We start from the raw sequence: 25,843 nt of genomic DNA, 5'->3' as shown, positions 1-25,843 counted from the left end.
TTCATGACTAAGAGCTGTGGCTAACACTTCCAGTATTATGGTAAACACAAGTGGAGAAAAAGGACATCTCTGTCTTGTTTCTATTCTTAAGGAAAATGCTTTCAGGTTTAGCCCATTGAGTATGATATTGGCTGTAGGTATTTCATATATTTCCTTTATTATGTCAAGATATATCCCTCTATTTCCACATTGAAGCATGTTTTTATCAAAAATGGGTGCTGAAATTGCAGCAGGCAATGAACACTGTAGCCCGTCGGAGCTGATGTGGACAGGTGCTGCCCTCGGTCATGGGCAGTCCAGTCAGTGGTGCACAGAATGTGCTCTGCAAGACACCACTCTATGACTTCAACCTGGCCCATGGAGGGAAGATGGTAGCATTCACAGGCTGGAGTCTGCCTGTACAGTACCGAGACAGACACAGTGCCTCACACCTACACACACACCAGCACTACTAGCTCTTTGACATGCCCTACATGCTACAGTGCCTTTCATCTGAGAAATTCAAGGCACTTTGTAGAACTTCTGCCACACAGGCCAAGGGCCTTAGAGCATATTTATAAGCAATGGCTGCCATCTGGAACAAATTGGTGATTGTTGGTAATGGAGCCTGTGGCAAGACTTGCTTGCTCATTGTTTGCTGCCAAGATGAGTTCCCAGAAGTGTATGTACCTACAGTGTTTGACAACTATGTGGCAGATATTGAAAGCAGATAGAATTGTCTTTGTGGGACACGGCTGCGCAGGAATATTATGATCTCTTGAGGCCCCTCTTCTATCTGGACACTGATGTTATATTGATGTGTTTCTCCATTGACAGCCCTGATAGTTTAGAGAACATCCTGGAAAGGAGGACTCGGGAATCAAGCATTTCTGTCTCAATGTGCCCATCATCCTGGTTGGGAACAAGAAGGATCTTAGGAATGATGAGCACAAAAGGCAGGAGCTAGCCAAGATGAAGCAGGAGCCAGTAAAACTGGAAGAAGGCAGAGATATGGCAAACAGGATTGGCACTTTTAGGTACATGGAGTGTTCAGCAAAGACCAAAGATGGAGTGAGGGAGGTTTTTGAAATGGCTGTGAGAGCTGATCTGCAAGCCAGATGAGGGATGAAAAGAAACTGGGTGCCTTGTCTTGTGAAACCCTGCTGCAGGCACAACCCTCATGCGGTTTATTTTGAACTGCTGTTTATTAATCTCAGTGTATGATTACTGGCTGTTTTCACTTATCTATAATTTACCTAAGATCACAAATCAGAAGTCATCTTGGTACCAGTATTTAGAAGCCAACCATGATTATTAATGTTGTCCAACCAACTGATCCTCCAGGGTCCTTCTGACACCGCTCTAACAGCACTCCTCTGCACTCACACCTGACACACCAGGTGCTAATTCAAGGAATTTCTTTACTTCTTGCTTCTTTCTACAAAGAGAAATGGTAACTTTTGCAAATTAGGCTGTAACTACTTCATAACTAACATATCTTCCTGTCATCTGTCAGCTGCAAGGTACTCTGGTGAGTCACCACTTCAGAAACTTTACTTCTGAACAGATTCCATTGGCATAACTCTGGAGTGGGCATCTGGTTTATTCAAAATGTGCTCAGCCAGAAAGGCCCAACTTCATGTAACTGTGGCAAAGCTACAGTTCTGTGGTTTTATGTTACCTTATGGTTACAGGATAATAAGTGCCACTTAATGTGTGTTACCAAAAAATAAATAAATCTACCCCACACTACATGTAGTATTTTTTTGTATAATTGGATTTTTAACACTGATATTTGTCATCCCCACAGAAAGTGTATTGTTCTTTTTAACAAGAAAGTGTATTGGAAAATAAAGTCAGATGAAAAATTTATTTTTCAAATTCCTACTATGTCAGTTACTCTCAAACAAGATGGCCATATCACCTATTTTCAGCCCCACGTATCCCATTACCCCCTCCCCAGAGCTGGGCTAAGTAAATAGAAATTTGGTGCCATGCCTGAGGCGCTGAGACGCTTCCAAAGGTGGCACAAGTTGTCTCACCTGGACTGTAGGGTCTGGCTCTAGTTCACAGTGCTCTCTCTCCTCACTGTGTCCAGCTTCCTTCCCAGAGGAGCCACCAGTTCTCTTGGGTGGCACTCAGTTTCTCTCTTCTCTCCACCCAACTAAACATTTTTTCTGTACCAGTGTTGTTTCAGCATCTATTGATATGATCCTATGTTTTTTTGTTTTTCATTTTGTTTATGTGATGTATCACATTTATTGATTTGCAGATATTGTACCATCCATGCACCCCAGGGATGAATCCCTCTTGGTCATGATGAATAATTTTTTGATGTTTGCTGGATCCGATTTGCTGGTACTTTGTTAGGGATTTTAGCATCTGTGTTCATCAGGGATACTGGCCTGTAGTTTTCTTTCTTTGCAGTGTCTTTATCTGGTTTTGGAAATAGCATTATGTTGGCCTCAGAAAATGAGTTTTAAAGTGTGTCATCTTGTTGGATTTAATGCAATAGTTTGGGGAGAATGAGGGTTAGATTTTCTTTGAATGTTGGGTAAAACACCCCTTTAAAGCCATCTAGGCCTGGGCTTTTGTTGCTGGGAGTTTCTTGATTACATCTTCAATTTCCTTACTTGTTATTGGTCTATTCAAGTCTTCTATCTCTTTCTGGTTCAGTTTTGGGAGACTGTGTGTTTCTAGAAATGTGTCCATTTCACCTAGATTGTCCAATTTGGTTTTGTGTAATTGTCTGTAATATGTTTTAATGATCCTTTGTATTTCTGTGGTGTCAGTTGTTAACTTATCTTCTTTGTTTCTGATTTTGTTTATTTGGGTTCTCTCTTTTTGTTTCTTGGTGGATCTGGTAAGGGTCCATCAATCTTGTTTACCTTTTTAAGGACCATCTCTTTGTTTCATTGATCTTTTGAATTATTTTTTTGTTTCTGTGTCATTTATTTCTGCTCTGAACTTCATTATTTCTTTTCATGTACTTGCTCTCAGTTTTTCTTTTTGTTTACTTTCTAGTTCTTTGAGTGGTAGGGTTAGAAAGTCAATTACAATTTTTTTTTATTTCTTGAGGTAGGCCTGTAAGTGCTATGAACTTCCCTCTTAAGACTGCTTTCACTGTGTCCCATAGATATTGTGTTGTTGTGTGTTTGTTTTCATTGGTTTCCAGGAAGCTATTAATTTCTTTCTTGATCTCCTTGGAAATCTTTCCACTGTTTAATAACATGCTATTTAGCTCCAAATGTATTAATGTTTTTGTGGGATTTTGTTGTAATTGATTTCTAGTTTTAAACCATGTGATCTGAAAAGATGCCTGATATAATTTCAATCTTCTTGAATTTGTAGAGACGTATGTTGTGTCTTATCATGTGGTCTATCTTCAAGAATGTTCCATGTGCACTTGAGAAGAATGTATATTCTGCAGCTTTGAGGTAAAATGTTCTGTCAATATCAATGAAGTCCAGCTGATCTAGGTTGTCATTTAAGGACTCTGTGTCCTTGTTAATTTTCGGTCTAAAATATCTATCCAGCCCTGGCCAGTTTGGCTCAGCGGTTAAAGCGTCAGCCTGCGGTCCGGAGAGACCCGGGTTCGGTTCCCGCTAAGGGCACGTACTTCAGTTGCAGTTTGTCCCCGGCCCTGGTTGGTCGTGCGGGTGGCAGCCACTCGATGTGTCCCTTCACGTCGATGTTTCTCTCTCTCTCTCTCCCTTCCTCTCTCTCCCTCCCACTCTATCTGTACAAAAAAATGGAAAAATATCCTCAGGTGAGGATAAAAAAAAAAAATACCTAAAATATCTATCCAGTGATGTTAGTGGGGGTTAAAGTCACCCACTATGATTGTATTGCTATTGATCTCTCCTTTAAAGTCCTCCAAAGTTTTTTAATATATTTTGGTGCTCCTGTATTTGATGCATATATGTTTACCAGGGTGATATTCTTTTCTTGTATTGGTCCTTTTAATATTATGTAGTGACCTTCTAATTATGGCCCTCATTTTGAAGTGTATTTTATCCGATATGAGTACTGCTATACCAGCTTTTTTTTTTTTTTTTTTTTCATTTCCATTTCCTTGGAAAATTTTTTTATGCCTTCACTTTCATCCTGTGGGAGTTTTTTGTTGTAAGGTTGGTCTCTTGTAGGCAGCATATACATGGGTTGTGTTTTCTTATCCAGTCAGCTACCATATGTCTTTTGATTGGGGAATTTGAGCCATTTATATTTGTTTATGATTGATAGATACTTATTTGTTGCCATTTTTATTTTATGCCTGTGTTCTTCTCGCGCGTGCGCTCTCTCTCTCTCTCTCTCTCTCTCCCTCTCTCTCTCTCTATTTCTTCTTCTTCTCACAGCACTCCCTATAGCATTTCAGGCAGTGCTGGTTTGGTAGTGGTAAATTCCTTCAGCTTTTTTTTTTGTCTGAGAAGCTCTTTATTTTGCCTTTAATTTTGAATAATAACTTTGCTGGATAGAGTACACTTGAATTCAGACCCTTGCCTTTCATTACTTTGTACACTTCATACCACTCCCTTCAGGCCTGCAGTGTTTCTATTGAGAAATCACCTGACAGTCTTCTGAGGGTTCCCTTGTAGGTAACTTTCATTCTTTTGTAGGTAACTTCCCCTTGTAGGTAACTATATATCTCTTGCTTTCTTTAAGATTCTTTATTTATCTTTAATGTTTGACATTTTAATTATGATATGTCTAGCTGTGAGTCTTTTGGGGTTCATCTTGTTTGGGACTCTCCCTGTTTTCTGGACTTGTATGACTTTTTACTTCCCCAAATTATGGAAGTTTTTAGTCATTATTTCTTTAGTTTCTCTATTCCTTTCTCTGATTCTTTTCCTTCTGGTACCCCTATGATGCAAATGTTACTTTTTTTTTTTTTTGGTTCCACAGCTTCCTTAAACTCTCCTTCTGTTTTTTTAAATTGTTTTTCTCATTTGCCACTCTATTTGGGCATTTTTCTCTACCTTGTCTTATAACTCACTGATTCAGTCAGCAGCTTCTTCTAACCTACCATTGAATCCTTCTAAGGTATTTTTCATATCAGCTATGTCATTCTTATTTTTCTCTTGATTTTTATTCATAGCTTTTCATTTTTTAAACTCATGTAGTTCCTGCTGAGTTTTTCATAGTTCTCATTAAGATGCTTGTATTTCTCACTGACTTGTTTGAGCACCCTTATAATCATTGCTTTGAATTCTTTATCTGACCAATTGCTTTTTACTATTTCATGTAGTTCTTTTTCTGGTGATTCATCCTTTTTTTTTTTTTTATTTGGTTGTTGTTTCATTGTCTCCCCATTTTAGCCATCTGATAGTTCTACATCCAGTGAGGGATGTTGGATGTGTAGGCAGGTTGGTGTGTATCAAATAAGCCAGCTGTGCATCCCAAACTGTTCAGGTGTGTGGTACCTCTTACCTGTGGTGGGTCCTGGAAAATTGACTACTGGCAGCTGTTATTAGTCTTTCCTGCTAGGCACTGCTGCTGGAGCTGAGGGCCCCACTGGTGACACAGGCAGCTGTATCCTGCAGGCCCCATAGGAGCCACAGGCCCCTCCAGAGCAATGAGCAGCTGTATTGTGTAGGCCCCACAGAAGCCGCAGGTCCCACCATTGGCCACTGGAGTGCGCTGCTACCTGATGGGGGTCAGCTCCTGCTCAGCCCTGCTGATGCTTTAGAAATGGGTCTCAGCTGCCAATATGTATTGCTGCTGCCTGGAGATGAATGACTACTCCTGAACCTCTGGTGCTGGAGGTGTGTCTTAGCTCTGATCATGCTGCTGCTCTGAGAAATGGTGTGTGGCTCCCAGTCGCTGGCAACTTCTGCACCAGGCACCTTGACAGCACACCAACTGTGCACTGGTCTGTGTTGACAGAGCACGGTCCACTGGTCTAATGGTGTGAAGTGTACTGGTGGGATCACGTTGCTGGGCCCTTGCTGCTTTCTCTACCTCCTCCAAGAAAAGATGAAGAATCTTCCAAAAAGGCGAGCCTGCCAGCCATGCAGGGAAAAGTGCCCTGATGAGCAGCTTACTGCAGTAGCCAGCTTCTCCCCATTCACACCACAGGAACCTTCTGCCCCTCATTTTAGTGCACTGCTCGAGGTTGCTCGTTCACACTTACATCCACTCACACACTCTCTCACACCCACTCACACTTTCACACATTCACCCTCACTTTGTTCCTACATGCCACCATCAGATCTTTTCTCTTCAAGATGAAATAAATACATTTTAAGGTTAACCTTGGGAGTTGGTTACCTTACACTCTTATAAGTGTTGGGACTTTGAGGACTTCACCACTAAAAGTCAATATATTATCTTCCCACGTACTCTCCTCCCTCCCTCATGATTTACTGATTCTGAAGGTACTTTATTTTGCCTTTAGTACACTCCCATCTCCAGGTGTTACTCTCCCAACTTTATTACTTTCATTTTATATAGCTAAAGATTTTTAAGATAATGATCTTCTTAAGAGTATAATTAAATATAAACTTGTAGATAATCCATCAAGAACCCAATATACTTACCCCCAAAACCACGGTTGTCTGTTGAAATTAGAACTTGACCTGATTGGAGGACATACTAATATTTGGATAAAATTGATATTTAGACACTTTGAGGTTTAGAGGTTTAAATGAATAGAGAAATACAGAAAAGATAATTAACTAGTAATGTATGCAAAGAGTTTTTATATCTCTCCTAAGTAATGAGACCAACAGTTCTTCATTTGAGAGTGAAAGAAAGACCTACATATTGATATTTATACCACGTTCATGTGTATGAATTAAGACTCCCCAAATAAAATATGATATGTTTATATATTATTGTGGAAATTGTTATATATATTCATATTGAGAGAATGGTATAGTGAATCCATGTGTGTCCTTCATGTAGGTTTACTAAGTATCAACCGATGGCCTATCACCATTCTTTTCTACTCCCACATTCCTTTATATGCCCATTCTCACTCTGCCTCACTATCATTTATGACCAAATGAGCAAACACATGCATATGCTGTCTTGGCTTCAGCCACACACTGACACGTTTTAACCCTTCTCTTCTTCCTCTGAATTGGCCTGCTCATAACCCCCACCTCTGTCTCGTTCTTTTTTATTTGCTTTTAGTGTTGCTCCCCCGATGCTGTGCCTTTGCCAGAGGATAAAATAAAGGTCAGCACTGCAAGCAGCCAGCGCAGGTGGAGGAGACACAAAGTGATGCTTCTTACCCTGCCCTCCTTTCCTCTCACCAGTGATTGCAAAGCGTGGCTCCATTATGGCTGTGGGTGAGGCCTTGGTGCATGTGAAGGTCACTCGTTTCTGTCTATGGCTGGGGGTGTTTCTCTTTCTTCCTGGATGGTATCAGATTGGGAACTCTAAACGCAATGGTCCCCCAGAGATAGTGAGTCCCATGAGGCATGCCAGCAGCATAAAACCTCCAGGCTGGCTCACTTACAGCCTTCATTTTGCGGGCCAGAGGCACATTGTCCATATGAAGGTCAATAAACTTTTCCTGTCCAAACACCTCCCAGTATTCACCTACACAGACCAGGGTGCTATTCTTATGGAACAGCCTTTTGTCCAGAATGACTGCTACTATCATGGTTATGTGGAGGGGGATCGAGAATCCCTGGTTGCCCTCAGTACCTGTTTGGGGGGCTTTCAAGGAATCATACAGACAAATGACATGGTTTATGAAATAGAGCCCAAAAGACTTTCTAGCACATTTGAACATTTTGTATACAAAAGGGACAGTGAAGAGACACAATTCCCACCCATGAGATGTGGATTAACAGATGAAGAAACAGCACGACAATTGAAGCTTCAAGAGAGTGTTCATTTCACTTTGAAGCAGAGCGGGTATGAAGGCTGGTGGACCCACAAGCGTATTCTTGAACTGGCAGTGGTGGTGGACCACAATCGATATCTTCATCACCAAAGTAACGCCTCAGATGTGCAGCATAAAGTATGCCTTGTTGTCAATAGCATAGATATGTTTTTGAGTTCCCTGGATATTGATGTGGTTTTAATGGGAATTGAGATCTGGACTCAAAGCAACCCCTTAGCAGTAGATAACATAACAAATTTCCTGAGTTCATTTTCTACCTGGAAGAGAGTTAACTTTAATAACCGCATACCCCATGATGTAGTACATGTTTTTGTAAAGCAATCATATGCTGATGTTCTTGGTTTAGCTTATCTTGGAAAAGTATGTGATTTACGATATAATTGTGCAGTTGATAGTTTCGTGAATGATGATTTGTATAACTTTGCGTATATTGTGTCACATGAGATTGGTCATAATTTAGGTATGGATCATGATGAAAAAACTTGTACATGTGGGCAGAAGACCTGTATAATGTTTCCATCAAAAACAAGTGCAACTAGATTCAGCAACTGCAGTTATGCTGACTTCATGAATACCATGACAAGACGAACCTGTTTGTACTTTTCACATGATAAATGGAATACCGTGCAATGTACCCGGTGTGGGAACAGTGTGGTTGAAGAAGGAGAAGAGTGTGACTGTGGAACCTTAGATTTGTGTATGAAAGATCCATGCTGTGAGTCAAACTGCACTCTCAGACCTGGGGCTGCTTGTGCTTTTGGGCTTTGTTGCAAAGACTGCCAGATTGTGTCAACAGGCACAGTTTGTAGACAAGAGATAAATGAATGTGATCTCCCAGAGTGGTGCAATGGGAAATCCTACCTTTGTCCAGAAGATGTATATATGCAGAATGGTTTCGCATGTGAGGGCGGTGGCTACTGCTATGAAAAGAGATGCAATAACCGTGAAGAACAGTGTAGGAAAATTTTTGGCAAAGAGGCCAAGAGTGCAAATCACAGTTGCTACACAAAAATTAACACGCAAGGTGATCGTTTTGGTCACTGTGGTTTCAACTCCTCTACATATGTAAAATGTAACATCTCAGATAGCTTGTGTGGGAGGATTCAGTGTGAAAACGTGATAGAAATTCCGCTTCTGAGTGATCATTCTACAGTGCATTGGACTCACTTCAATGGCGTCACCTGCTGGGGTACTGACTACCACTTTGGGATGACCATACCTGACATTGGTGATGTGAAAGATGGTACAGAGTGTGGTGCAGAATATGTCTGCGTCCAAAGGAAGTGTGTCAGTAGGTCATCTCTGCTAAGTAACTGTTCACCGGAGACCTGCAATATGAACGGGATCTGCAATAACAGACAACACTGCCATTGCGACAGAGGCTGGGACCCCCCCAGCTGCCTGGAGAAAGGCTTTGGTGGTAGTATTGATAGTGGCCCACCCCCAAGAGGAAAAGAGAAAGAAAAGAGTTACCTGGCACTACTTCGGTTGATTCTTTTTGTTGTTGTTTTACTATGCTTGTTAATTTGGGGTTTCATGTCAAACAAAAGAAGAGATATGAGTGGTTCACCTTCACCTGACTAAAAAGAGGAAAATGTCAACACTTTACCTAAGGTAGAAGAGCCAGATGTTCCAATTTCATCTAAGGAAGAGCAGTGAAATGTTCTACTGCGTTTTAGAAACAAAATCAACAATTTATAATTTCAACAAAGAAACCCAATCTTATCAAGTTCCTCATGTACTAAATTTTAATCTCTTGGCTGTACAAATGTTCCAGAATGTGTCACAGGCCATTGACATAATCCCAATTTTTTATTATTTGTATCATAAAACATTGACCATTAAACAATTAGCAAAATATCCTAATTCCTAGAGTATTTCTACTTTCCATTATTTTAAAATTGTTACTGTTTAATTGTTCATGGAATCAGTCTCTTTGTGTTTCCTGAGCACAGGTATGGAGAATGGATAATCTATATTTGTTTTTAAGTTGCTATCTCAATTAGAACCATCCTTCCCATTTGCACTTTGCTATGTCACACAGGAAATGCAAATAATCAAATGAAACTACTTATTTGGTGTTCCTCACATTTTTAGTTTCTGCAATAGTTGGCAACTACAGGGAGGCTGGAAACCTGAAATTTTTTTTTTATTATTATTGATTTTCGAGAGAGAGGAAAGAGGATGGTGAGAGAGATAAAAACATCGATGAGAGCGAACGTCAATTGGCCGCCTTCTGCATGCACCGCACTGGAGATTTGATGCACAACCTGGGCATATGCCCTGATTGGGAATAAGACTGGTGACTTCTTGACTCATGGGTCAACGCCCCACCACTGAGCCACAGTTGCTGTGCCTGAGAAATTTTTGTATTACCATTCTTGCCTATCTTACCTCATTAATAGCTCTAGCCTATACAAAGATAGTAACTTTCAGTCTGCACATTGTTACTATATATAATGCAGGGGTAGGCAAAAGTGAGTTTATAATTGTGAGTACACAAAACACAGTTTCTTCCTTTATTATTTATTAATTACTGCATTATTTTTATATAAATGACTGTAACCTATTTTTGCCCCATTTCTGTATATAATGTTATAATTATATTTCATATATATGCATAGTTTTTAGTAGCTATCAGAACCAACACTACTGTCAGGCTCAGAGATGCTGTCACAGCTACCAAGCATATTGTCCTCAAGGTGTAGAGTGTCAGATCTTTGAGTCCTCCACCAAATTCCTGAGGTTTCAGTCCTAGGTTAGCTAAACCCTCTCCTCAAAGGTTCAAGTCTTAGATCAATGGGACGTATTCCAAAGGTATAAATTCCAATAATCCCATCTCTTCCCTTTGATCTCGAGTCCTAGGAGCAATAGTTGTATCTATCTGTTAGTATCTCATGGTTTCATTTCATGACATACCTCGTTATCCTAGTATAATGGAGAACGCAGAAAAGTGTCTGACAATAGAATATTTTAACTTTTTATACATCACTACCCTGATATCTTGTGGACATGACTTCCTCTTAGAATCATTCACAAACTGGAAAGTCAGAAAATAATACTTGCCACTCAACTCCTTTGTAATTTTTCTTATAAAATGGATGAAGTGCAGCTGGTGTGGCTCACTGGTTGAGCATCGACCCATATACCAAGAGGTCACCCATTCAATTCCCAGTCAGAACATATGCCCATGTTGTGGGCCCAATCTCTACTGTGTGGCAGACAGGAGGCATTCAATTGATGTTCTCTCTCAGCGATGTTTCTCTCTCTCCCTCTCGCTTCCTCTCTCTCTAAAATCAGTAAAGGAGAAAAATAAATGAATACAATGGATTTTTAAAATACAGTTCTACCCTGGACTATTTGGCTCAGCAGTTAGAGCATCAGACCGCAGACCAGAAAGACCCAGGTTTCATTCCAGATAAGGCACATATCTCGGTTGCAGTTTGTTCCCGGCCCAGTAGGGATTGTGTGTGTGGCAACCAGTCGATATGCCTCTCTCACATTAATGTTTCTCTCTCTCTCTCTTTTTCTTCCTCTCTCCTTCCCACTCTATCTGAAGAGAAAGAAAAAAGAAAAAGGTCCTGAAGATTGAAAAGAATATATTTTTTAAAAACTGTAAACTTAGACTACACAAAATGTATTTTAAAAATTATTTTTTCTTTAGTTATAAATCAACCTTAGCTTACCGACCTACTTCCTTGTAAAGCCACTTAGTCAATGATACACACATTGTAGAGCTGTGCAAAAATATTTCCTTTATATCTTTATTCTGTTGTTCTATCAAGTATTATGACCTGTGCTCAATTGTTTTGCTGTACTTTCATAGGACTGGCAGCAAAGTAGGTTTGCTTACACCGTCACCACAATCACATGAGTAATGTGTTGTGCAATGGTAATATGATGGCTATAATAACATTAGGAATTTTCCAGCTGTACCATAATCTTGCGGAACCACAGTCATACATACAGTCTTTCATTGTGTAAAATGTCATCATGTGTCATGACTCTCGTGGTCTTGGGAATAGTGACAGAAGTCATGACAATGGTAACATTATTTGCTCTAACCACTGTACCAGGCCTAACTTTTACTACTTACAAGATCTCTGTTAAATAGATGAAAACATTGCTGATTACACATCTTAGGTGATTAGCCTAGGAAATCTGCCTCAGGTTACATTTTTATCACTATCAATTCTCCAGAAAAGCTAGTTGAGATTGAATTAATACCTAGCAAACATCATACGAAAATTGCTTAGCAAATGAATAATATACTTGCTAAAATTCGTTTTTCCATGTCTATAACATAATGCTTTACAAATCAACATACCAGATATGAAAGTATATCTTCCATGTTGACTAGACTTATTTTTTCTTTTCTTCACACCCTGCCCACACAAACACATAAAAATGTTTTAGCTGTTTTCTCAGTAGATCCATAATACTGAAAAATATTATGAATACAAGGGGAACTGATTTAGCACAGGCAGGAACATTAATTGTACTGTTATGACAAGGAGGCTCATTTTTGGCAACTGTTCTAAACAAACAGGTCAACAGAAAAGAACTATCCTCATAATTCTTTTTCACTTGTGTTGTGCTCATATGTGCTGTGAATATCCTTAAAAGATAGTTTGCCAATCAACATTTCTTTTTATGCACTCTGTAATGAACATAATGCTAAGCGGTATTTCAATAAAAGTGACAGTCTCTTATTTCAGTGTCCTGTTACTTTTAACTGGATATCTTAGTCTATTGTTTCATTCCATTCAACCTCCAAATTGCACTTAGTTGGGAAAAATACTCCACAGATTTTTATGCCCAATGTAATCCTACTTACGCTTTGAGAAATTTGGCTTTAAGAGATCGTAAAGCTGAACACTTTAGAAACATCCACTTCTTAAACACTTACCCATGCACCAATTTCTGTACATCTAGGACTGAAATATAAAGCAGAACTCAACACACACTTCTCTGACTCTACTCTCTGTTCCACCCAAAGGGGAGAAAAAAACATCCACACAGAAAAGTCATTATTTTGCAGCCATTATTTTGCAATAGGTAAAACACCAAAAGATGTTTTTATTCACAATTTTTTAAAATTACTTTTGGCCCAACCAGTGTGGCTCAGGGGTTGACCATCAACCCATGCACCAAGAGATCACTGGTTCAATTCCTGGTCAGATTACATGCCCAGGTTGTGGGCCAAACCCTTAATGAAGGGCATGCAGGAAGTGGCCAATCAATGTTACTGCCTCTCTCCCACTCCCTTCCTCTCTCGTAAAGATAATGAAGAAAAAATATTCTTAATTACTTTGGATTTTTCTAATCATTTTGTTCAGTACATACAGATCTTGCTGGAAGTAGAATTATAGCTAGATTAACATGAGTTACAATTAGTGTGACTTAAAATGTAATATATTTGGTTTTATAAAAATTATCTTAAAAAGCATTTGATACTCACCTGAGCGGTGTGGCTCATTTGTGGAGTGTCGACCCATGCAGCAAAGAGGTCACTGGTTCGCTTCACAGCTAGGGCACATGCCCAGGTTGTTAGCTTATCCCCAGAAGGGGGCAGACGGGAGGCAGCAGATCAATGTTTCTTTCTCACATCGATGTTTCTAGCTCTCTCTCCCTTCCTCTTTCTCTAAAATCAATTAAAAAAAAACAAAACATTTTTGTTTATTTTAAATCATTTTGTAATCACTTTAAACCAAATGTATGAGCTTTTGATTCTAAATTTGTCACTGCTTGCCCTAGCCCATCTTGCTCAATGGTTAGAGCATCGCCAGGGACTGGGGAGTCACAGGTTTAATTCCAAGTCAAAGGCATATACCAGTAGGAGTCAGGCAGGAGAAAATCAATGGATGTGTCTCTCTCACATGAATGTTTCTTTCTCTCTCTCCCTCCTTCCCACACGGTCTAAAAAGTATCAATGCTAAAATATCCTCGGGTGAAGATTTACATAAATTAATAAATAAATAATAGTTCACTGCTTGTAGATCACAACTCTTCCCCTATGGCTGCTACATCTTAATTACAATGAAAGTTTATAATTGCAGCAGTTCTTAGAAGTCATTTCACTAAAGGAGATCATTGCAGTAATAAAACATGCATCCAAAACCATATCTCTAAAAATTTAAATAGTCAGTCTGTACCCCACTTCCACATCTCTGGGACTACCCCATTCCTCAGACTGTTGTGTTCATTATATTCCACAAATAAGTGAGATCATATGATACTTGTCTTTCTCTGTTTGGTTTGTTTTGCTTAAGATAATACTTTCCAGGTCCCTCCGTCTCATCTCAAAGGATAAGAGATATTTCTTTCTTACATCTGCATAGTACTCCATTGCGTATATGTACCACAGCTTTTTTATTCATTTGTCTACTGATGGACACTTGGGCTGTTTCCAGATCTTAGCTATTGTAAATAGTGCTGCTATGAACATGGGAGTACATATATTCCTTCTGATTGGTGTTTCAGGCTTCTTAGGGTATATTCCTAGAAGTGGGATCACTGGGTTAAATGGAATTTCAATTTTTAATTTTTTGAGGTAACACCATATTGTCTTCCATAGTGGCTGCACCAGTCTGCATTCCCACCAGCAGTGCACTAGAGTCCCCTTTTCTCCACACCCTCACCAACACTTGTTGTTTGGTGATTTGTTGATGTTGGCCATTCTGACAGGAGTGAGGTGATACCTCATTGATGTGTTAATTTGCATCTCTCTGATTATTAGTGAGGTTGAGCATTTCCTCATATGTCTCCTAGCCTTTTGTATGTCCTGTTTGGAGAGGTGTCTATGAAGAGGTGTCTATTCTCTGCCCATTTTTTAATTGGATTCTTTGTCTTCCTTTTGTGGAGTTGTTTGAGCACTCTATATATATTGAAAATTAACACCTTATCTGATATATCATTGGCAATTATGCTCTCCTGTACAATGGGTAGCCTTCCCGTTTTGATAATTGTATCTTTTGCTGTGCAGAAGATTTGGAGTTTGCTGTACACCCATGTGTTCATTTTCTCCTTTTTCCTGTTGCCTTAGGGGATGTATCAATCAAAATTCTGCTGCGTATAATGTCTGAAATTTTATTGGCTACATTTTCTTCTACGATTTTTATGCATTCATGAGTCACATTTAAGTCTTCTATCCATTTTGAGTTTATTATGTGTATGGTGTAAGTTGATGGTCTAGTTTCATTTTTCTGCATGTAGCTGTCCAATTTTCCCAACACCTTTTATTAAAGAGGCTGTCTTTACTCCACTGTATGCTCTTGCCACCTTTGTCAAATATTAATTGAGCATATTGCCTTGGGTCCATTTCCGTGTTCTCTGTTCTGTTCCACTGGTCTATATGTCTGTTCTTGTGCCAGTACCAGGCTGTTTTGATCACAGTGGCTTTGTAGTATAACCTGAAATCTGATAATGTGATCCCTCCAACTTTGTTCTTCTTTTTCAAGATTGCTGTGTCTATTCGAGGTCTTTTTTGGTTCCATATGAACTTTTGAAGTATTTGTTCTAGTTCTGTGAAGTATGTCATTGGTATTTTGATGGGGATTGCATTGAATCTATAGATTGCTTTGGGTAGTATGGACATTTTAATGATGTTGATTCTTCCGATCCATGAACAAGGTATGTGCTTCCACTTTTCTATATCTTCCTCTATTACTTTTTTCAATGACCTGTAGTTTTCTGTGAATAGGTTCTTTATTTCTTTGGTTAAGTTTATTCCTAGGTATCTTAATTTTTTTGCCACAATGGTAAATGGGATTGTTTTCTTAGTTTCTCTTTCTGTGAGTTCATCATTGGTGTATAAAAATGCCATCGATTTCTTTACATTAATTTTGTATCCTGCTACTTTGACAAATTCATTTATTAAGTCTAGTAAATTTTTGATGGAGTCTTTGGGGTTTTCTACGTATGGTATCATGTCATCTGTGAATGATGAGTTTCACTTCCTCCTTTCCAATTTGGATCCCTTTTATTTTTTCTTCCTGACTGATTGCTGTGGCTAAGACTTCCAGTCCTATGTTAAATAAGAGTGGTGAAAGTGGGCATCCTTGCCTTGTTCCTGTTCTTAAGGGAAATGCTTTTAGTTTTTGCCCATTGAGTATGATGTTGGCTGTAGGTCTTTCATATATGGCCTTTATTATGTTGAGATATGATCCCTCTATTCCCAGGTTGCTGAGCGTTTTTATCAGAAATGGATGCTGCATTTTGTCAAATGCTTTTTGACCATCTATTGATATGATCATATGATTTTTATCCTTCATTTTGTTATGTGGTGTATCACATTTATTGATTTGTGAATATTGTACCACCTTTGCATCCCTGGGATGAATCCCACTTGGTCATGGTGAATAATTTTTTGATGTATTGCTGGGTTTGATTTGCTAGTATTTTGTTCAGGATTGTGGCATCTTTGTTCATCAGGGATATTGTTCTGTAGTTTTCTTTCTTTGTACTGTCTTTTTCTGGTTTTGGAATTAGAATTATGCTGGCCTCATAAAACGAGTTTGAAAATCTTCGTTCTTCCTGAATTTTTTAAAATAGTTTGAGGAGAATGTGTATTAGTTCTTCTTTCAATGTTCAATAAAATTCCCCTGAGAAGCCGTCCAGTCCTGGTCTTTTGTTTGCTGGGAGAGTCTTGATTACCTTTTCAATTACCTTAGTTGTTATTGGTTTGTTCAAGTTTTCTATCTCTTTCCAGTTCAGTTTTGGGAGACTACGTGTTTCTAGAAATTGGTCCATTTTGCTTAGATTGTCAAAATTGTTGCTGTATAATTGTTCATAATATTTGTTAACAATCCATTGTATTTCTGTGGTGTCATTTATTATTTCTCCTATTTCATTTCTGATTTTGTGTATTTGGGTTCTCTCTCTTTGTTTCTTGGTGAGTCTAGCTAAGGGTCCATCAATCTTGTTTATCTTTTCAAAGAACCAGCTCTTTGTTTCATTGATTCCTTGAATTGTTTTTTTGGTCTCCATGTCATTTATTTCTGCTCTGATCTTTACTATTTCCTTCCTTCTACTTACTCTGGGGTTTTCTTTTTGTTTGCTTTCTAGTTCTTTAAGTTGTGAGGTTAGGTAGTCAATCAGACATTTTTCTTGTTTCTTGAGGTAGGCCTGTAGTGCTATGAACTTCCCGCTCAGAACTGCTTTCGCTGCTTCCTATAGATTTTGTGTTGTTTTGTGTTCATTTTCATTGGGTTTCAGGAAGTTTTTAATTTCTTCCTTGATCTTCATAGTAACCCATTCATTGTTCGATAACATGCTATTTAGCCTCCATGTTTTCAAATGTCTTTATATGTTCTTGTTGCAGTTGATTTCTAGTTGCATGCTATTGTGATCTGAGGAGATGCTTGATATGATTTCAATCTTCTTTGTCTTGAAGAGACTTAGTTTGTGCTCTAACATGTGGCCTATCTTTGAGAATGCCCCATGTGCACTTGAGAAGAATGTGAATTCGGCAGTTTTGGGGTGTAATTCTCTGTAGATATCTATTAAATCCATTTGATCTAACGCTTCATTTAGAGTCTGTGTTTCTTGTTAATTTTTTGTCTAGAAGATCTATCCAGTCATGTTAGCGGGGTGTTGAAGTCCCCTGCTATAATTGTATTGCTGTCGATTTCTTCTATGAAGTCCTCCAGAAGATTTTTAATATAATTTGGTGCTCTCATATAGGGTTTATATATGTTTATCAAGGTTATATCTTCCTATTGCATAGATCCTTGCAATATTATGTAGTGCCCTTCTTTGTCTCTAGTTATGGCCTTCATTTTGAAATCTATTTTATCAGATATGAGTATTGCTACCCCAGCTTTTTTTTCCTTTCTGTGTTCTTGGAATATTTTTTCCATCCCTTCACTTTCAACCTATGTGAGTCTTTTGTTGTGAGGTGTGTCTCTTGAAAACCAAATATAGATGAGTAGTGCTTTCTTATCCAGTCAGCTACTCTGTGTCTCTTTATCTGAGCATTCAGTCCATTTACATTTAAGGTGATTATTTGATATGTACTTATTTATTGCCATTTTTGTTTAATTTGGTTCTATTTTTCTTTCTATTTCTTTTATTAATTTTAGCGGTCATTTAACATATTCTGCAGTGCTGGTTTGGTGCTAATGTATTCCCTTAGCCTTTTTTTGTCTGGGAAGCTCTTTATTTGACCTTCTATTTTGAATGACAGCCTTGCTGGGTAGAGTAGTCTTGCATTCAGATCCTTGTTTTTCATGACCTTGATTACTTCATTCCTTTCCCTTCTGGTTTGTAGTGTTTCTGTTGAGAAGTCAGCTGAGAGCCTTATGGGGGTTCTTTTGTAGGTAACCTGTTGCTTATCTCTTGCTGCTTTTAGGATTCTCTCTTTGTCTTTAATTTGTGGCATTTTAATTGTTATGTGTCTTGGTGTGGGCCTGTTTTGGTTTTCTTACTTGGGCTCTCTGTGCTTCTTAAACTTGAATGCCTTCTTCCTTCACCAAGTTAGGAAAGTATTCTGTCACTGTTTCTTCAAATATGTTCTCTAACCCTTGCTCATTTTCTTCTTCTTCGCGGACTCCTATGATGCGAATGTTATTACATTTCCAGTTGTCCCACAGTTCTCTTAAGCTATCTTCCTGTTTTTTAATTGTTTTTTCCTTTTGGTTTTCTGATTGGTTGATTTTTTTCTACCCTGTCTTCTAATTCACTGATCCGGTGCTCAGCTTCCTCTATTCTGCTGTTTAGACCTTCCAATGTGTTCTTTATTTCTGATATGTCATTCTTCATTTCTTCTTGGAGGTTTTTAATTTCCAACTGGTTGATTTTCAACATTTTTATGTCTTGACTCATGGTGCTCATGTCCTTACACATGCTGTTGAGCTTCCTCAAGATCATGGCTCTGAATTCTAGTCCTGTTAACTTGCTTAACTACTCCACGTTTATCTCATCTTTGGTAGAGGTCTCTTGTTCCTTCATTTGGCTTTTGTTTCTGTGTTTCACCATTTTGGCTATCACAGTGGGCTTTGGAGCCTGCCATATTTTTTTTCTGTGGGTGTCGGTGTTCTGCTGTTTGTGGCTTCCTCTCCTGAGTTTGGATGAGTGAAGGGCAACCCACATCAAGATTTACTTTCCTGGTTATTGTTGCTAGCCCAGGAATGGTACAGTTATCCTCTAGCTTTTTGCCTGCAGGCTATCAGTTGCAGTTACTTGAAGAGCTTTGGGTTCTCAGTTGACTGAAAAACTCCCTCAGGTGCTCAGTGTAAGGGGATTTCCCAAGGGCGGGGTAGATGCTGGTTGTTAATGGGCCTCAATTTGCATTTCAATGGCCCACTTGGGTGGGGATAAATCTCTGAGGGAGGTGCTGCCACCTCTCCTCAGAACCCTGGGAAGGAGTAAGATGGCCAGCATCCTGCATGGCTACAACTCAGCAAATGCTCTGAGCCCCCTCCAAATCCCATGTGTTCCCACACAGTTCAAGTCCAGTCCGCCCTTCCTCTGCTGGAGCCCAAAGTGAGTGGCTGTGGCTATTTTAGCATCTGTCCCTGCTCTGTGCTGTGGAGCCACTTGGGAGTTTAACCTGAGGGCGCTGCTCACTGCTAAGGCCACTGCTGTATGTGGGCTTCCAGTCCCCCTCTCGCACCTCTGCAATCCTACCAGGATCAAATCAATGTCCCTGATTATATGATCCCTGCAAGCTGCTTTTCTGTTGCTTTTTCCCATCGATTTGTCTTTATTTTAATTGTAATTCCAGTTTGGTCCTGGGAGACGGTCTGTGTAGCTTCCATTCACTCTACCGCCATTTTGGAATCCCCCCCTTTTTTTCTTTAATTTTTTGGAGTAGTTTGAGAACAGGTGTTAGTTCTTCTTTGAATGTTTGCTATAACTCCCCTGTGAAGCCATGCAGACCAGGGTTTTTGTATGCTGAGGGTTTATTGATTACTGCTTCAATTTCCTTAGTTGTTATTGGTCTGTTCAGCTTTTTTGACTCTGCCTGCTTGAGTATTCAAACCTTGTATAATTCTAGGAATTTGTCCATTTTGCCTAGGTTGTCCAATTTGTTGGCATATAATTGTTCACAGTATTTTCTTACAATCACTTGCATTTCTGTGGTGTCAGTTGTTACTTTACCTCTTTTGTTTCTGATTTTAATTATTTGGGTCCACTCTCTTTGCTTCTTGGTTACTCTGACTAAAGATTCAACAACCTTCTGTATCTTTTCAAAGAACAAGTTTTGGTTTCACTAATGTTTACTCTTTTTTGTTTGTTTGTTTTCTTTAGTCTCTATGTCATTTATTTTGGCTGTGACCTTTATTATTTTCTTCCTTCTAGTTACCCTGGGATTTTCTTTTTGTTCTCTTTCTAATTCTTTAAGTTGTAGAGTTAGATAGTTCATCAGAAGTTATCTTGTTTCTTGAGGTAGGCCTGTAATATTATGAACTTCCCTCTCAGGACTGATTTCACTGTGTCCCATAAATGTTGTGTTTTTGTGTGTTCGTAATCATTAGTTTCCAGGAAGCTTTTTATTTCTTCTTGATTTCATTGGTAACCCATTCATTGTTTAGTAACATGCTGTTTAGCTTCCATGTGTTTGAATGTTTTTCAGTGTTTTTATTGTAATTGATTTCTAGTTTCGTTCCATTGTGATCTGAAAAGATGCTTGATATGATTCCAATCATCTTGAACTTAGTTTATGTCCTAACATGTTGTCTGTCTTTGAGAATGTACACTTGTGCACTAGAGATGAATGTAAATCCTCCAGCTATGTTGTCAAATGTTCTGTAAATATCAATTAACTCCACCTGATCTAGTGCATCATTTAGGGTCTGTGTTTCATTGTTGATTATGTGTCTAGAAGATCTATCCAGTTATGTATTAAAGTCTCCTACTATGATTGTATTACTGTCACTCTCTCCCTTAAAATCTTCCAGAAGTTTTTAATATCTTTTGGTGATGCCATATTGAGTATATTTATGTTTATCAGAGTTATGTCCTCTTTTTGGATCAATTCCTTTACTATGACGCAGTGGCTTGTTTGTCTCTTGTTATGGCCTTCATTTTGAAAGTCTATCTTATCAGATATGAAAATTGCTACCCCAGCTTTTTTCTCATTTCCATTTGCATGGATAAATTTTTTCTATCCTTTCACTTTCATCCTGTGTGGGTCTTTTGTTCTGAGGTGGGTCTCTTATAGACAGTATATATATATATATATATATATATATATATATATATATATATATGATGTTTTCTTATCCATTCAGCTACCCTTGTCTTTTTATTCAAGTATTTAAGCTATTTACATTTAAAGTTATTATTGATAATTACTAAGTTGTTTCCATTTTAATTATTTATGCCTGTATTTCTCTCTCTCTCTCTCTCTCTCTCTCTATATATATATATATATATATATAATTATTATTATTATTATTACTATAGCAGTCTCTTTAGCATTTCTTGCAATGGTGGTTTCAGTGGTAATAAATTCCTTTAGGCCCCTTTAGCCTTTTGGGGGGGAGGGGAGAAGCTCTTTATTTTAGCTTCAATTTTTAATGATAGCCTTGCTGAATACAGTAGTCTTGGATTCAGTCCATTGCTTTTCATTACATTGTATACTTCATACCACTCCCTTCAGGCCTGAAATGTTTCTATTGAGAAATCAGCTGACAGCCTATTGGAAGTTCCCTTGTTAATAACTTTCTGTCTCTTTCTCCCTGCCTTTAAGATTCTTTCATTGCTTATATGCATATATGTACAACCAATCGACACCAACATTAGGCTGGGGAAAGTAGAAGCAGGGTGGGAGTGAGAAGGAAGGTGTCTTGGGGAAAAAAGTTGGACATCTGTAATACTTTCAACAGTTTTTTAAAAAGGAAAAAAATGATTCTTTTTTGTCTTTAATGTTTGCCATTTTAATTATGATGTGTCTAGATATAGGTTTTTTTTGTTTCATCTTGAGAGAGACTCTGTGTTTCCTGGAATTGTGTGACTTTTTCCTTCACCAGGTTAGGGAAGTTTTCTGTCATTATTTCTCCAAACTGGTTCTCTATTTCTTTCTTCGATTATTCTCCATCAGGGACCCAAATCATACGATTGTTGTGATGAGAAAATAATGTTTTAGTTATTAGGGATGACAATTTGAGAAACCATATGAAGAAAAAAGAAAATGAACTAAATAAATACAATTGCCCAAAAGAGGTGGATTGTTTTACAGACAATTGAAATAATATACTTTTTGAAACAACACATATTGTACTATAAAGTAAAAAATTATTAATAGACCTAATAATTTGAGAACATAATAAAAATTGAGTGAAAGCCTCTTAATTTATTAATAATACTTGGTAGAAAATGTTAAGTCTGTAGGATGAAAAAATATAATTTATTCGATTCACCTAATATACCATTTCAATAAACAACTCATATGACTTTGTTGATTGGATATATGAAATCATTACATAGGTAGCTGAGCATTAGAAAAATTATAGACATATATAACAACTACATAAGTATTAAAGCTTCAGAAAAAAACTTAATGTTATCACGAGTTCAGCAGAGTCTGAACTTCCTCAGTCACTTGAAACCACTGTCCCTGACACAGCATTTGAATCTCATCTCAAGTTGCACCTACACTCATGCCCTTAGTGATCACATTCTCTTTCACAACTTCATTAATCATCTTATAGGTTAATAACTTAAACCTTGTTTCAGGAGTCTTCTCCTGAATTCCAAGTTCCTATCCATCTGTAATAGACATCATCACTTTTACAGACAACAGATGTTGAATATTAACATATTTCAACTGAGATCTTTTTCCAAACTCTAGCATCTGGAGCCTCAACACCAAAAGACAGACACACTCACATACACATACACACTCATACACACATACACACACTGCCTCCGTCCCATCTTTTCAATTAATGGTGCCTCTTTCTGAATTATTTCCATTGTCTCTAAATGATCTCTTCTGTTGTCTTCCTTTCTCTATTTTCATAATAACAGCCATAATGGACCAGTTAAAATCAAAATCAATGTTATTACAACTCTTATTACCATAAATGTCATCTCACTGAGAATAAGCACAAAGTAGCCAACTTTTGCAAGGGTAATATCAGACCCTGCAAAGCTTGATTCTGTATCCCTCACAGACCTGGATCTCAGGTATCTCGTCTATGCTCCATATGTGGCTGCTCAAGAACACCTGATTTGTTCCTATCTGAAGACCTTGCCACCTTGACATTTTTACTTCAGAGAGCAGCCATATCTACCCACATGATTTACATTCAACTCTCCACTTTCCTAATTTTCCTTAATAGCATTATCACCATCTGACCTATTATTACATGGCCCTTTCTTAGGTTTGTTTAGTTTTTGTCTTCCTCAGTAGACTGTCATCAAATTTGATGGCAAAACATTGCTTATGGTTGTCTTTTATGACCTTGTGTATTTCTGTAGTATCAGTTATAATGTCTCCTCTTTTATTCAAATGTTATTTATTTGAGTTTCTTTTCTTTTTCTCTTAGCCTAGCTAAAAGCTTGTCAATTTTGTTTACTGTTGAAAACCAGCTCTTAGTTTTGTTGATCCTTTCTATTGTGTTTCTGGCCTCTATTTCATTTATTTCTGCACTAATACTTATACCTTTCCTTCTGCAATACTTGGCTTAATTTCTTTTTTTTTTTTTCATAAGTTCCTCAGTTGTAAATTAGGTTCTTTATTTGAGATCTGTTTTCTTAACATATTCCTCTGTTACAAAGGACTTCCCTCTTGGAGTGACTTGCAATATCCCACATATTTGGGTATGTTGTATTTCTATTTTCATTTCTTTAGACTTTTTTAATTCCTCTCAAAAATTTTTCACTGACCTTTTGGTTGTTCTACAGTGTGTTGTTTAGTTTCTGCCTATATGTACATTTGCTTGCTTTCCTCTTGTTGATTTCTACTTTCGCACAATTGTATTTAGGAAAGATAGTTAATGTGACTTCAATCCTCATATCTGCTAAGATTTGCTTTGTGCTATATTATATGATCTTGCTTGGAGAATGTCCTTTAGCACTTGAGAATAATATATATTGAGCTGCTGTTGAAATGACTACTGTATGTATGTCTGTAGCGACCATTTGCTCTAGAGTTCAATTCCAACATTTCCTTGATGAATTTCTTCTTTGGTGTTCTATCAGTTTCTTACTATATTGTTCTCTCTTTCTCCCTTTAATTCTCTTAGTATTTGCTTAATATGTTTAAGTGTTTCAATGTTGGGTGTACATAAATTTATGATTATTATGTATTTCTACTGTTCTTAGCTCTTAATCAATATATAATGACCTTCTTTTACTCCAGTTACCATTTTTCCTAAAGGCTATTTTGCCCGCTCTATGTATGACTACTCCCACTTTCTTTTGGTTTCCAGTTGTGTAGATTATCTTTTTTCATCCTTCCATTTTAAACTCTATGTACATTTTGTTGTTGCTGTTAGTCTTCACCCGAGGTTATTTTTCCATTGATTTTTAGACAGAGTGTGAGGGAGGGAAGAAAGGAGAGAGAGAAACATCCATGCGAGAGTACACATGAATGGTTGCTTCCCCCACGACCCTGACCTGGGTGGGAGATGAAACCTGCAATCGAGTCACATGCTCCTGAACAGAATCAAATCCATGACATTTTGGTCCCTGGGCCAACACTCTAACCCCTGAGGCAACCTGTCCATGCCTTGAAACCAAAATTAATTTCTTGAAGGCAGCATAAAGTTGGGTTTAGTTGTTGGTTTTTTAATATGTTAGTCAGACTGTGTTTTTTTATTGCTGATGTAATATCCATTTAAATACAGAGTGATTACTAAAATGTAAGTAATTACTACTGCCACCTTATTGATTGCTTCGGTTTGATCTGTATTTTCATTTGTTTTCCCCTTGGTTACTGGCAACCTTTTAAATTTATGGTTTTCTACAGTAGTATACAGTGTTTCTCCTTTTTTTGTTTGTTTGTTTGTTTGTTTGTTTGTTTGTTTGTTTGTTTCATAAATCTACTCTAGATTTTTGCTCTGTGGTTACCATGAGGATTACAGAAAACATTTCATAGAAGCACTTTGTTTTATGTCAATAGATTTTGATATCAAGGCACTACCCTTTCTCTTTTTGATATCATAATTACCTCTTTTTATGTTGTGTATTTGTTAACAAATTATACTTGCTATAGATATTTTAACACTCTCTTTCTTCAAACTTGATTGTAACATGATGAATATACCATCCTATTATACAATTGAAATTTTCTAATTCTGACTATATATATTTTCACCGTTATCTGGGTGTTGCATATTTTTGTATTTTTATGTCCCTACTTTGAGTTCTTTCATTTCAGGTTGAAGAGCTCTTTAAGCATTCCTTGCAAGCCACATCTAGTGATGAATTCCTTCAGCTTTTGTTTGTCTGGGAAAATATTTATATTTCTTTTCACTTATTTTTTAATTGATCTCAGAGAGAGGATGGGAGGGAGAAAGAGAGAAAGAGAGAGAATACATCAGTATGAGAAAGAAACATCAATCGGTTCCCTCCTGCAGGGGATCAAACCTGCAACCTGGATATGTGTTCTGACCAGGAATCAAGCCCGTCACCTTCTAGGGTGAGGGACAATGGATGCTCCAAACAACTGAGCCAAACTAGCCAGGGCTGAGAAAGTCTTCATTTCACCCTCAAATCTGAAGAATAACTTTTACTAAGTTTATCAAATGGCAACTTTTGTCTTTGAGCACTTTAAATATGTCATTCTGTTTTCTCTTGGCCTCAAAGGTTTTTGCTGAGAAATCCACTGACAGCCTAATGGGAGTTCCTTTGCACATTACCCTTTTTTTTCCTGGCTGTCTTTACAATTCTTTACCCTTTAAATTGATAGTTTCATTATAATGTGTGTTAGAGAAGGCCTTTTATTACTGATATCATAAGGTGATATATTAGCTTTTTGAACTTCAATATCCCCAGACATTAAAACTTTTCAGGTAAAATTCCTTAAATTAAATTTTCTACCCCATTCTTTCTCTC

General features: G+C 37.9%; 1 protein-coding gene and 2 pseudogenes across 1 annotated transcript; all 3 read left to right on the top strand.

Annotated features, from left to right (window-relative positions):
* Nucleotides 1-563: 563 nt before the first annotated feature.
* Nucleotides 564-1,101, top strand: LOC118615317 (annotated as a pseudogene).
* A 6,145-nt stretch (nt 1,102-7,246) lies between these two features.
* LOC118643937 (disintegrin and metalloproteinase domain-containing protein 20-like) lies at nt 7,247-9,418 on the top strand. Its single transcript, XM_036282260.1, has one exon. The coding sequence runs from the start codon at nt 7,262-7,264 to the stop codon at nt 9,416-9,418; it is 2,157 nt and encodes a 718-aa protein (XP_036138153.1). The 5' UTR covers nt 7,247-7,261.
* Nucleotides 9,419-11,827: 2,409 nt separating this feature from the next.
* Nucleotides 11,828-25,843, top strand: part of LOC118643935 — a 28,961-nt pseudogene continuing 14,945 nt past the window's right edge.

Source organism: Molossus molossus, unplaced genomic scaffold (genome assembly GCF_014108415.1).
Source record: "Molossus molossus isolate mMolMol1 unplaced genomic scaffold, mMolMol1.p scaffold_m16_p_4, whole genome shotgun sequence".
In the NCBI taxonomy this organism is placed as follows: domain Eukaryota; kingdom Metazoa; phylum Chordata; class Mammalia; order Chiroptera; family Molossidae; genus Molossus; species Molossus molossus.
The sequence above is the reverse complement of the archived record's forward strand: the minus strand, read 5'-3'. Positions and strand labels throughout refer to the sequence as shown.